At 40.6% G+C, this 13,165-nt stretch overlaps 1 protein-coding gene across 2 annotated transcripts in view; it reads right to left on the bottom strand.

The window, feature by feature from the left end:
* cpne4 (copine 4) overlaps positions 1 to 13,165 on the bottom strand; it is a 281,734-nt gene that overhangs the window by 191,321 nt on the left and 77,248 nt on the right. For both annotated transcript variants that reach the window (XM_062958193.1, XM_008112771.3), the window contains exon 2: positions 8,843 to 9,025. In XM_062958193.1, the coding sequence (XP_062814263.1) occupies positions 8,843 to 9,013 (171 nt within the window). In that variant the 5' untranslated portion in view covers positions 9,014 to 9,025. The remainder of the gene's footprint in view (positions 1 to 8,842; positions 9,026 to 13,165) is intronic.

Below are 13,165 nucleotides of genomic sequence, written 5' to 3'. Positions count from 1 at the left end.
TGTGGGGTTTTTCTGTGCAACTTGTGTTTAATCTCAATAGCCTGGACCTCCGTCGTCTTTTTGACGGGCAATACCTACTCACACTGGATTGACGCTGGACTGACTGACTTCGATTCTGGATTATCCCTTCTGCTGCTTATCGGTGAGACCTTTGGATTCCTAGACGGCTACGTTTGGCTATTGACCTCTGGACCGGATTGGGACCCTGCTGACTGCCGTTTCCCTGACTGCTGAGCCTGGACCTGGATATCGTTGGCTGTTGAACCTTAAATTGAATCCTGACTACGACCACGTTTTCCTTCGCTGCAGGGAGGAATAAACAAGCCTGGTTTAGTCTCCTGCTGTTTCTGAGTAGCAGAGAGGAATCTGCTACCAGTCTGTTGTTTACATTCTGACTCCTGTTGATCCTCCTTTGTTTGCATTGTTTGCCAGGCTGAAGTAAGCACTTTTGATTTAATCCGGATTATACTTCTGTTTAACCCGGTTTTTTCCCTTTGAGTTGTTTAAGCTCAATCTGAGTTGTTTTTTGTTGCCTATCACACTGAAGTCAAGTGTTTGCCCTGTTTTTTTGTCTCCTAAGGGCATTTTTAGTTTTGTAATCTCAATAAACTGAGTTTTGCTTTACTTACTGGCGTTCTGTCTCTGACAGAAACCTTAAGGCAAGCCTGTCAGATTTGTCCTCTATTGATTCCATGCAATTTCAGTGATTTCAGGCAGGTTATAAATGTACAGTATCCTGATGCTAGCCAGGCAACAGTTTTAAAGACTACCTGGAGAAAAGGAAGTGGGACTTAAGAGTTCTGTGCAGGGTGATTCCTGAGATGTCTTTTGTAATCTGCAATTCCAATTAGACACTCAGTGTAAAGTTTCCAGTGGGGAGGTTGCATTAAGAGGCCTATTTTGAGAAGACATTTGATTTGACATGGCGGCATCTACCAGCTGTGAGCTAATGGCCAGAAAACCTATTTTCCTGACAAGTGACATTTTCAAATGGTAGGGAAGCCCATCTTTTCAATCTCTCAATCACTCCCTCTTCTTTTTTAAAAAAGGAAAATTCATTTTTATGTTCTATTCAAAGAAGGCAACCTAGATAATAAGCATTTCCACAAAGTACATTATTTTCTGTGAGATTAAATCGGATACAATTTACAAGACAAGTATGGCAGGTTATTGTGTGCACAGATGTGAGGTAACACATGGTTATTGCTGTAAGACAAATGTGAAAAAGAGATCAAACTATGTACAAAAGTCCGTTCAATAGAACAAGCTATGGGAGAGCTGTGTGGTCGTGTTTTTGCAGCATTTTCTCCTGACGTTTCACCTGTATCTGTGGCTGGCATTTTCAGAGGACCCTTGAAGATGCCAGTCACAGATGCAGGTGGAAACACCAGGAGGAAATGCTGCTAGAACACAGTCATAAAGCCTGGAAACCACACAACACCCCAGTGATTCTGGCTGTGAAAGCCTTCAACAATACATACAATAAGCTCTGCTTTAAGTTGGTCTCAGTATGATAGATCAACACACAATCTGCATCTGCTATCAGGCTGAACTATGCTCATCACAGTGGCCTGCCAAGCACCAGACATCCATAGGTCCACATTTCCCCTTGTTTCCTTTTCAGGTCTAGGATGCTGCAAAAATGTGAGAGACACACACAATATTGCATCAAGTATCTAACAGGCCTTCAGTAGTTTACTTCCGAGTTTCTTAGCAGTTCAGAAGTTGTATAGGCCTAATGTAACAGGAGCAGAATCTTTGGCTGCAATGTGGAGACATACCATAGTGGAGGCAGATCAGTGTCAAAAGAAAATGCACAAAAAATAGCTCACTTGACAAATCACTTCATCACATTAGGAAGGGAAGTGTACATCAGAGGAGATCAGAGAAGAGCTCAGTCTTACTCTATTTTTTTAATGAAACTGATATTTTCCCTACTTTCTGTCATGCTGTTAAAGGTCTCAGTTTCGTTTGCGTATTCTTTCACTGCACTTTCCTTCACACTGCCGAAATTTGGCTTCGCCCACCATCCCTCTCCCTGTTCAATTTTGGGGGGGGGGGGACTCCTCTCTTTGAAATCCCTACTAACGTGAGCTCACATGGGCGAGATCTGAGAAGTTCTGAGCATGCTTTGCCGGTACAAACACTGCATGCTGCCGAAGGAAGAAACATTAGAGCACATTACAGATTAGGCAAACCATCCGGATCATTGAGAGAAATCCACTTCCACACCACATCCTGAAACGTTGGGAAAGAATGCTGGCCCCTAAGCTTAAAAATATGCAAAGAATGCTGTAGCCTACACTTGAACTGAAATTAATGTGATGAACACAGTGAGTAACCAAATTTTAAATGTAAAACTCCATGGAATTTAACTAATGTGATGAAGTGGAAAGAAATGTCAGTGGGGTCAGAATGATTGTGAAAGACCCCCATGCACTTTCTGGGGCTAGTATACATTTCAAACCAGTGTTGGATGGACATCAGAAAGTGGTTTTCCCAATGTAACTCTTCATTCAAGACATACTACTAATATACAGAACGTAGAGTTTAGAAAATTTACTTGTACTACAATCTCCAAAATCAGCATGGAGGATTTTGAGAGTTGCAGTCAGTGGTGGGTTCCATGTCATTGCAGCTGTAATTCTACTCCAGGCTATAGTCTAGATTTTAAAATGGCTATCCTAGAAGTTGAATTGTAACTCAATAAGAGGTTCAGCACAGTGAATACTTCCCTGAAGTTCAGACTAGAACACAGAGGTACATTAGGGATCAACAAAACCTAGACTTCCAGAACTAATGTCAACCTTCGGGCCCCGTCACAGGTCATACATGTCCTGCAAAAACCATAAATTGTAACCAAATTCATTGTTACTTTTGGTAACAAGTGATTGTTCTCCTTTACACACACAGCTTCATGCACACACAGAGCCACAAAAGTCAGGGTGGGCCACATTAAGGAGAGTTCTAACACCAAGCTTAAATTTACATATTCATATGACATAAAGGAAAAATGATGTACCAATGGTATATCACCCCAGACAGATTGGTAAAATCTTATAAAAAAACATGAGTGCAGAATGCTGGAAGTGCAAAATAGACAGAGGCACTATTTTTCACATGGGGTGGAGTTGTAAGAAAGTAAAGAATTTTTGGAAAGAAATACATGGAGCAATTCAGAAGATTTTTTAAAAAATGCAACTAAAGCCAGAATTCTTCCTGTTGAGCTTTATAGATACAAAATTAGAGAGAAATAAAGGCATCCTTTTCAACTATTTGATATCAGCAACCAGAATAATGTGTGCACAATTCTGGAGAGTAAATGACACCCCTAAAATAAACGAATGGTTAATAAAAATTGTGGAAGTTATGAATATGGATGAACTAACACATCAATTAGCATATCGGCAACAAAATTTCAAGAAAGGCACGGACTGGTCTTTATTGATCAATTACATGAAACAAGAAAAAAATGAAGATAATGTTATGATTATATATTGAAAAGAAACAACACCCGCAGGGATCTAGAAAGGAGAGGAGCTAGAAATCAAGAAGCAGAACAGAAACAGACTTTTACATAGCACAATAAAGAGGATTGGAAGCCTACCAATAACCCCTTCCTTTTTTATTTTGTTCCCTATTGTTTTTCAAACCCCCTTTCCCATACTCCTTTCCCCTCCCCTTTTTTCCCCTGCTTTAAAACCTCAGTGTATGTACATTTTATATCTCTTTTTTTGTTTATTCTTTTAGTCACTTTTGACTCTTCATGGCCTCATGGACCAGCCCACGCCAGAGCTCCCTGTCGGCTGTGCCACCCCCAGCTTCTCCAAGGTCAAGCCAGTCACTTCAAGGATACCATCCATCCATCTTGCCCTTGGCCAACCCTTTTTCCTTCCATCTTCCCCAGCATCATTCTCTTCTCTAAGCTTTCCTGTCTTCTCATTATGTCTCTAAAGTACTTCATCTTTGGCTCCAATATCCTTCCCTCCAGTGAGAAGTCGGGCTGTTTTTCCTGGAGCATGGACTGGCTGGATCTTCTTGCGTTCCAAGGCACTCTCAGAATTTTCCTCCAACACCACAGTTCAAAAGCATCTATCTTCCTTCACTCAGCCTTCCTTATGGTTCAGCTCTCACATCTATAGGTTACTATGGGGAATACCATTGCTTTAACTATGTGGACCTTCATTGCCAATGTGATGTCTCTACTCTTCACTATTTTATCGAGATTGTAAATGGTATAATAATAATAATAATAATAATAATAATAATAATAAAGGAGAGTTCTACAGATCCCATAGACCACTAAGAAACAAATAAATGAGCCCAAGAATAAATTACGCCTGAACTCTTACTAGAAGCCAAAATGACTAAACTGAGATTGCCATACTTTGCATGTATGAGACATGACTCGTTGGCAAGGATGATGATGCTTCATAAATTTGCAAGTATTTAGAAATGAGAAAGATTGCATTACAAGATGGACTGATGCAACCAAGAAAGAAAGCCACACCCCTGAGTTTACAAGGCCTGAGCAGAGCTGATAATAGCATGGTCTTCTGGCAGTCTTTCATTCATAAGATTGCCATAAGGAGAAGATGGCTTGATGGTATGTAACAACTAACCACAGCATATGCAGACTACATGTTGCCAAGATGAGTATACATTATTCCTGTAATGTGAAACTTGTGCTATTTCTGAAAAATCAAAAGAGGAGCCAAAACAACTCCATGAATAACCACTATTTGGCATAAAATCATCTTCTCTCCCCCTCCTCCAACAAACTATTATGCCTTTGATGATCTCACATCCAAACCATATGTAGGCATCAAATACCAAATAGGCATCCAAAGTCCTGATACATTTTGTAAAGCAGTTTGACTAATACAAGAAGAGATGGCACAGCCATCTGCCAGGGTCATTTGCCTTCTATTCTGGGAGAAGTCAGTCAGTGAATATACCCATAAACCTATAAGCAGCAATTCAACTGATATAGATATTTTGTGTCCCCTTGATTCCAAATAGAGGGCAAATTAAAATGTTCTGCTGGTGGTGCAGAAGGGAAAGAGCAAGCAGAAAATCTTCCTCAACATCCTTCACCTTTTGCAATGTAAGATGAAAAGCGGTTTATTTTCTGTCAGGAATACGCCATGCAAACGCTGGCTACCTAGATTTGTTCTGTTCTCCTCTCGCTTCCACCTCCGTCACAAACGCAGTTGGTGGGGGCGAGAGAGAGGGCCTTCCCAGGGGTGCCCCCCCCTCCCGGCTCTGGAACTTGCTCCCCAGGGAGATTAGGCAAGCCCCCACCCTGTTAGCGTTTAGGAAAAGCTTTAAAAACTGGCTTTTCCAGCATGCTTTTGGAGAATGAATTTCTCATCCTCATGATAGATCCCGTACCAGTGACCATTACCTTATCTGATGCACTTCACCTTGCTCCATCAATTGGAAATAGACACAGTGTCCATCCCATCCCAAGTGTCCCTTATTGATTGTAGCACTTCAGTCATCTACCTCATCCCTTGTGTTTACAACACTCACTGTACGCACTTTGGCCCAGCTCGTTTTTATGACTCTTATTATTATTATTATTATTATTATTATTATTATTATTATTATTATTATTCTGTTGACCCCTATTTGGTCCAATTTCTTATACTTAAAAACAACCTTTAAAAGAGAACTAGCAACCAACTTAATATTTCAAGATATTTGTGTCATACCTCCTAGTGGTTGAAATTACTTCTTTTGGTTATATAAGTGTTTAAAAATGGAACAGAGGCATTGATAAATGTCTGTAAGACATATTGTTGATGTCAGAAGCACTCTTTCCTGATAACGGCAGAATTTCACTGGGAAATTTGTTTCCATAATTAATGTGTTTTGAAGTGAGTGACCTTATGTAATAGCAGAAAAAGCTGTAATTATTGTTGGTGATTAATCAGTTTTGTTGGTTTTATTTTTAATCCTGTTATCCTAAAATTATTTTCAACCTAAAGGTCATTTTACACTTTGGTGCTCTCACAGATGGCAATACCAAGACTTTCTTTCCTGAGAACAAAGAAAAAAAGGGGGGAACCCGAACACAAATACGCACAGTAACAATTGGTCACCTAGCATGGTGCAGAAAGGGCGATGAGACAGAATTTCTTCCCATCTCTGTCATCCAATCTGTGATAGAAAAATCATACATCTAAAGAACGCTAGATGCAGATGTACCAAGATCCCTAGATAATTTAAAAAATAATTCTCTTCTTCCCATTAAATGCAATATAGTCATGAACTTGAACTGGATCATATTATCATACTTGGGGCAATATGGAAAAGGCCTGCATTACGGAAAACTACTTCCCGCTTTAAGTTGCTCTCATAGACTAAGGACATTGAGGTGCTAACACTTGACTTGTTTTAAATTGAAGCTTTCTGTGTAAGACACTAACCTGAGAAAGAGAGTTTTTGGTTTTCTTGATGAGAAGGAAGAATACAGAGTCAGCCTGTGCTACAAGGGGTTACACTCCCCCTGAATACACGGGTTCACAGTTTGGGGGTACTCCTGGACTCAGAATTGAACCTGGAGGCCAAGGCTTTTGCAGTGGTCAGGAATGGTCAGGAATCCCTTTGCACATGTGTGCTAACTGCACCTATTCCTTGAGTCATCAGATCTGACCATGGTGGTACAATGGTCTACCATGGTCAAATCTGATGACTCAAGGAAATTACATCTCATTTGTATTACTAGAATGTGTTTTAGGAGCCTCCAGTGGCACAGCGGGTTAAACCACTGAGCTTCTGAATTTGCTGACTGAAAAGTCAGCAGTTTGAATCCAGGGGAGTGGGGTGAGCTCCCACTGTTAGCTCTGGTTTCTGCCAACCTAGCAGTTCAAAAACATGCAAATGTAAGTAGATCAATAGGTACAGCTCTGGCAGGAAGGTAACAGCACTCCTTGCATTCATGCCAGTCACATGACCTTGGGGGTGTTGACGGACAACGCTGGCTCTTCGGCTTAGAAATGGAGATGAGCACAACCCCCAGAGTCGGAACCGACTAGACTTAATGTCAAAGGAAAACCTTTATATTTACCTAATGTGTTTTACTTGGGGCTGCCTCTGAAGACTGTTTGTAAACTTCAGCTGGTTGAAAGAACTGTGGCCAGATTGTTAACTGAAACTGGTACAACCTTCCAGGCAAAATTCAAAGTGCCGCTTATGACCTTCAAAACCCTATATAATTTAGAGCTAAGCTATTTGGCAGATTGCATATCCTTCTACAACTCTGCTGAGCTCTGAGATCCTCAGGAAAACCCCTTCTCTATGCTCCATAATAATTAAAAGCACAATGGGTGGGAACTCAAGAGGCTACCCATTGATTGTAGGACTCCCTCCCCAAGGAGGCTAGAATGAGCCCCTATCTGTTCTTTCAGTGGCAGGGTAAAACCTTTTTATTCAGACAGGCTTTGAAAGCAGAAAGGTTTATGGAATGGGTGAGGGGCTGCTGTATAGCATTTGAACTGTTGTTAAGTTCTTACTTATCTGATTTTTGACCTCATCAGACGGGCAAAATTGGCCAACCTATGACATTTCATTCTCACATGAGGAATGGAGCCCAACAGATGCCATCACACGATGTCAATCTACTTCTGGCGGGGTTTGGTGTCTCAAGTGAAGTCAAAGGATTGTAAGAAGCAGCACCGCCAACACGGAAGGTTTCCCATGTTGCATAGGAAACAACAGGATGAAGCCGGGTGGCGATGCTTTCCCCCATGGGATTACTTGAGGGGCAAGGTGGGCTATGCGAGTTGTGGAGCAACAGGTTCCCCACACCCCTCGCTGGGCCCTGCTGGATTTGCCATGATCTGTGGCAAATCCCGCCCTCAATGTGATGAGGTCCTTAATAAGATTTTAAGTGAATTGTTTTAATAACTGTAATGTTTAATTATATTTTTTAAATGTGTGTGTTATATGTTTTAAACTATATAGTTTTTAAGGTTGTGAGCCACTTTGGGTCTCGACACAGCGAGAAAAGCATTACAACACAACAACAACAACAACAACAACAACAACAACAACAAGTCTTGTTGTATATGGCCCATTTCCAAATCCTGCACTTGGGAGTGTTACTTTTTAAAAACTATCAGAATTCAACATCCAGCATGGCCAGGTTCTGTAAATTGTATTCTTCCATGTTTTAAGTTCCTCACACAGTTTCTGTTGCTGGACTGGGAACTACCACGGTCCTTGTCTTGGCCTTTGAGATGGACCTGGCCACGACTAGCTGACCAGCTAGACAGGCTTTTGCTGTAGAGCCAAAGCCTGGCTCTCCATCAGCATCTTCCTCTATATCTGAGAATTCATATGCTAATTCTACTGTTACAGCTACCCAGTGACACAAGTGGAGAGGTATCAATCGCATAACCAGACATTTAACTATCTGGGGCATCTTCTATACTGCCATATAATACAGATTATCAAAGCAGATAATCCACATTATTATCTTTCAACTGGATTATATGTGTCTACACTCCAGTTCAAAGCAGATAATCTGGATTTTATATGGCAGTGTGTGGAATTCTTTAAGTAAGAGGATGTGCTTGTGAAAAGTGGAACAAAGACAGGTTGTTCATTCACCCTCCTTGCAACATAGGGACCAAATAAGAACAGATCAAAGCACAGAAATTTGTGTTGAATATCACACATGACCATTTGGTGCTGACAGTGCAAGCCATTATACTTCTGAGTACACTGAATCAATATGGGCATGTACAAGGCTGCCTACCCCCTGCATGTATACACAGTACAGTCCTCTTAACCATTGGAGAAAGCTTCCAAGATATATTTAACCAGTTCCTACCTCAAACCACTGCCCATGAGACTGCATTTTCAGGATGACACAAGGATCAGGCTTGGAGAGGGCATCTCTGTCCGATATGCCTTTGCATGCAACTCTCAGTTCCACCTTGGTCAGGCATGGGCTGCTAAAGATTCCCAGGGTGTTTGCCGCTGATTCATAGATGTTGCTCATTTTCTTGATAACCTGTCAGAGAGAACATTCAGCTGTAAAACCATTTTTGTATGCATACTCATGTGATTTGTTTCTGCAGTTAGGTGTGCTAGGCAGAGACACATCCCTGGAAACTGTTACTAAAGGCTGCATTCCCAATATACAAATCATGTTTAATGTGGTGCAAGAGAAGTCAGGTATGCAATCAGAAACAGAAATTACTTTATAGGGATAATGGTACCACCAATCATACTGAAAAGTACTTCATATCCATCTTGTGTAAAATAATGTACATAATTTATTTTTTAAAAAATTAATTGTACTTTTCATTTTTAAAAAAACCATACAATAAATTAAAGTAAAAGAAATTACTCAAAAATAATGATAAAACAATAACAATAATAAAATATTTCATTATAAAACAATCCACTAAAAACCAGAGGTTACCGTCCATATAAGCAGGTAAACTATCAGGAAAATGACTAGTGAAATGAACACGTCTTTAGGGCCCCAACTAATCTCAATGGGAGATCATTCCACATGATGGTGCCACAAGGGAAAAAGCTCCTCCTCTATATTACAAATGAGTTTTCTCAGGCCAGAGTATCATAAGCAGAGTATCTTCCTCAAAATGTAATGATAGCATGAATCTATATAGGAGACAGTTCCATATAAACAGGTCCTGGGCTACATAGGGCCTTAAAAGCCAAAAATTACAGCTTGAAACTGGACGATTAGCTAGCTGGCAACCATGGCAGATTTTTCAACACAGGAGTTTTATGTGCACAACTGGAGGCTTTGCTAAACAACCTACTCACTCATTCCTACCACATCCCTTGTGGCCTCCAAACCATGCAAGGAGAGCTCCACATAGAGCTATTATAGTAGTTCAATCATGTTACCAATGCATGGAACACTAGTACAAGCTTCTTGTTTTATCTATACAACCTAGCTCCTGCCTATTTTTCAGCCCTATTTTCTTTTACCAGTCCACTCAAGATCTACATTCTAGGAGTTTTAGGCTTCTCACTCAACCAAAGGTTTCCACTTCCTTGGCTCAGCTTTGTTCTTTTTCACTCCCTATTTTATGCCCCTGGTTAAAATGCTGAGCTGCTGAACTTGCTGACCAAAAGGTCAGTGGTTCGAATTCAGGGAGCGAGGTGAGTTCCTACTGTTAGCTCCAGCTTCTGGCGACCTAGAAGTTTGAAAACATGCAAATGTAAGCAGATCAATAGGTACTGCTCTGGCTGGAAGGTAATAGCGCTTCATGCAGTCATACCAGCGACATAAGCTTGGAGGTGTCTATGGACAACGCTGGCTTTTCCGTTTAGAAATTGAGCCCCCAGAGTTGAACACAACTAGACTTAATGTCAGGGGAAATGCTTTACCTTTACCTTATTTCATACTCTTGGAATTGCCTCTCTTAATATTTGCAGACTACTCTTTGCCTCATTATGTTAAAATCTCAATTAAAAACTTTACTGATTTTAGAAATTTAGTTTAGCATTGTTTTATATATTGGTATATTTTGATTATATCTAATTGCCAGTTTGCTTCAAGTCATATTATATCCTTTGTATTTTATCTGGATAATTTGTTTTACAATTTTGCTTTATATTATACTTTATATTTTTCTTATTTCTTCCTTCCTTCCCCTCTCTTGTTTGTATGTGTATTCATATATTTTTGACTGTACGCCTTTGATAGAACACTGGTTTTGGATGTTTTATTTGTTAAGTGCCATATATGTCAATGGTGCTATAAAAATTAATAATAATAATAACAAGAATAACAACAGAAGCTTTTTCTCATGAAAGACATATGGATCTCCAATGACAGATTAATCTAAGGGACTTTCCACACTGCCCTTTCTCTCAGGATCCGATCCCAGATTATCTGCTTTAAACTGGAATATATGAGTCCTCACTGCCCAATAACTTGGGATAAACAGATAATCTGGGATCAGATCCTGGGATAAAGGGGCAGCGTGGAACAATGATTCTCAACCTGTGGGTCCCCAGGTGTTTTGGCCTACAACTTTCAGAAGTCCCAGCCAGTTTACTAGCTGTTAGGATTTCTGGGAGTTAAAGGCCAAAACATCTGGGGACACACAGGTTGAGAACCACTGCTGTAGAAAGAGTACAACCTCATTCAGGACAGATAGATAATCCAACCACCAGAGCTTGAAAGCACCTATTACATTCCATCTTTCTGGATTCACCCTCTGTCAACTAGACACCATCCAGGTGAACACTGCATCCAGGCTTTGGTACAAGCTGTATATTTTTTTATTCAAATGTAAAATACATCTGAGTGACATCTGGAAGATATCTCACCCAAATCTGAAAAGGGCAGAGATACACAATTCCCTATTTAGTCTGAAACCAAGCTTACAAACAGAAGCAGAACCATCATAGCATAGTGCTTTCTGCTCCAGCCTCACAGATCCAGCCCAGATGAAACATCAGTTGATGAAATAAATTTAAAATAATATTTTTAATTGGTGTATAACAAGGGCAGCCAAAGTGTCGGTGTTTTAAAGTTTCAAAGTTCCATAATACATGCAACAACCTTGAAAAGTTGGTGAGCCGCAGGATATGGAGACCTTTGTGCCCACGTTAGATACTGATTGGTTTTCAGTAACTTGTTATATCTCCTTCTTGATTGAATGCCTAAAATAGCATCTGAGTGCATTTGTGAGATTATAATGTCGTACCTTATATTTTCTTGAGTTCTGATCCAGTGGGCAATACAGATTAAAACTTGTCTATCCCTCCTCCCCCCCACCTGCAATGACATGTTAAAGTTGCTTCCTTTGTGGATACAATGTACTGCAGAGAAAATACAGTGACTGGTTTCCATAAAACATGAATGTAAGTTCCCCCTTACCCCGAATGAGAATAGAACTTCCTTATACTAACATTTTTTTTACAATGTGAAGATGTCACACTTCTGCAAATGGATGACAGAATTAGATTAATATCACACCACGATCCAGTTTCAACTCAGATATGGTCCACTGTTGGGTATTGAGATCAGTCCAATATACTGCTGTCACATATTTATCAACTAAGATATGGGTTGCTGTGAGTTTTCCAGGCTGTATGGCCATGTTCCAGAAGCATTCTCTCCTGACATTTCACCCACATCTATGACAGGCATCCTCAAAGGTTGTGAGATCTTTTCACAACTTCTGAGGATGCCTGCCATGGATGTGGGTGAAACGTCAGGAGTGAATGCTTCTGGAACATGGCCATACAGCCCAGAAAACTCACAGCAACCCAGTGATTCTGGCCATGAAAGCCTTCAACAACAAAATAAGATATGTTTTGGATGAAATAAAGACACACTGCCAGGAACTCTCTCCTTAAGAAACAGAAAATTAATTTTTCCTTGGTCCCTATGTAAGGGGTAGACTGAAACTCCCAGTACCAGTAGTTTAGGCAATGATGAGGAAAGCTGGGTGTTACAGTCCAACAACAGCCAGGGATGAATAATAATTATCCTGCCATACACTTTTTTTCAGGTCAGGAGCAACTTGAGAAACTGCAAGTCAATTCTGGTGTGAGAGAATTGGCCGACTGCAAGGACGTTGCCCAGGGAACGCCCGGATGTTTTTTGATGTTTTTACCATCCTTGTGGTAGGCTACTCTCATGTCCCTGCATGGAACTGGAGCTGATAGAGAGAGCTCATCTGTGCTCTGCCCGGGTTGGATTTGAACCAGGTCAGCAACCCAACCTACAAGTCAGCAGTCCTGACAGTACGAGGGTTTAACCCACTGCGTTCCTATTCTGCCCTAGATGATAACTGCAGAATACTGGTAGGGCACAAAAAGGGAAACAGTGGTTTCTAGTAGTCTTTATTCTTTTCTCCATATCTAGGCTTGTGTTTTTGTTCTTTCTACTGAGCCCTTTTCTCCTGCCTTTCTCTCCACGCTGATCATATCATTTCAATAGCCTTTGGCAGCAGGCTGACTTTCTCTCTCCCTCTTACCCAGCTGTTTCTGTCTCTTCTTGTCTTATGCTTTCACACTACTTATTTCGCCCCACCAACACCTTTCTTCTGAATGCAGTCCATCTTCCCTCAGTTCCTGTGGCAGCACTATTTTCAATACTTAATTTATACAACTTTTGCTCATTCCCTAAAGTGAGTTCCTGGGGATTATTTTCCAG

This window comes from Anolis carolinensis, chromosome 6, assembly GCF_035594765.1.
Source record: "Anolis carolinensis isolate JA03-04 chromosome 6, rAnoCar3.1.pri, whole genome shotgun sequence".
NCBI classification, from domain to species: Eukaryota; Metazoa; Chordata; class Lepidosauria; order Squamata; family Dactyloidae; genus Anolis; species Anolis carolinensis.
This window is presented reverse-complemented; position numbering and strand designations above follow the sequence as displayed.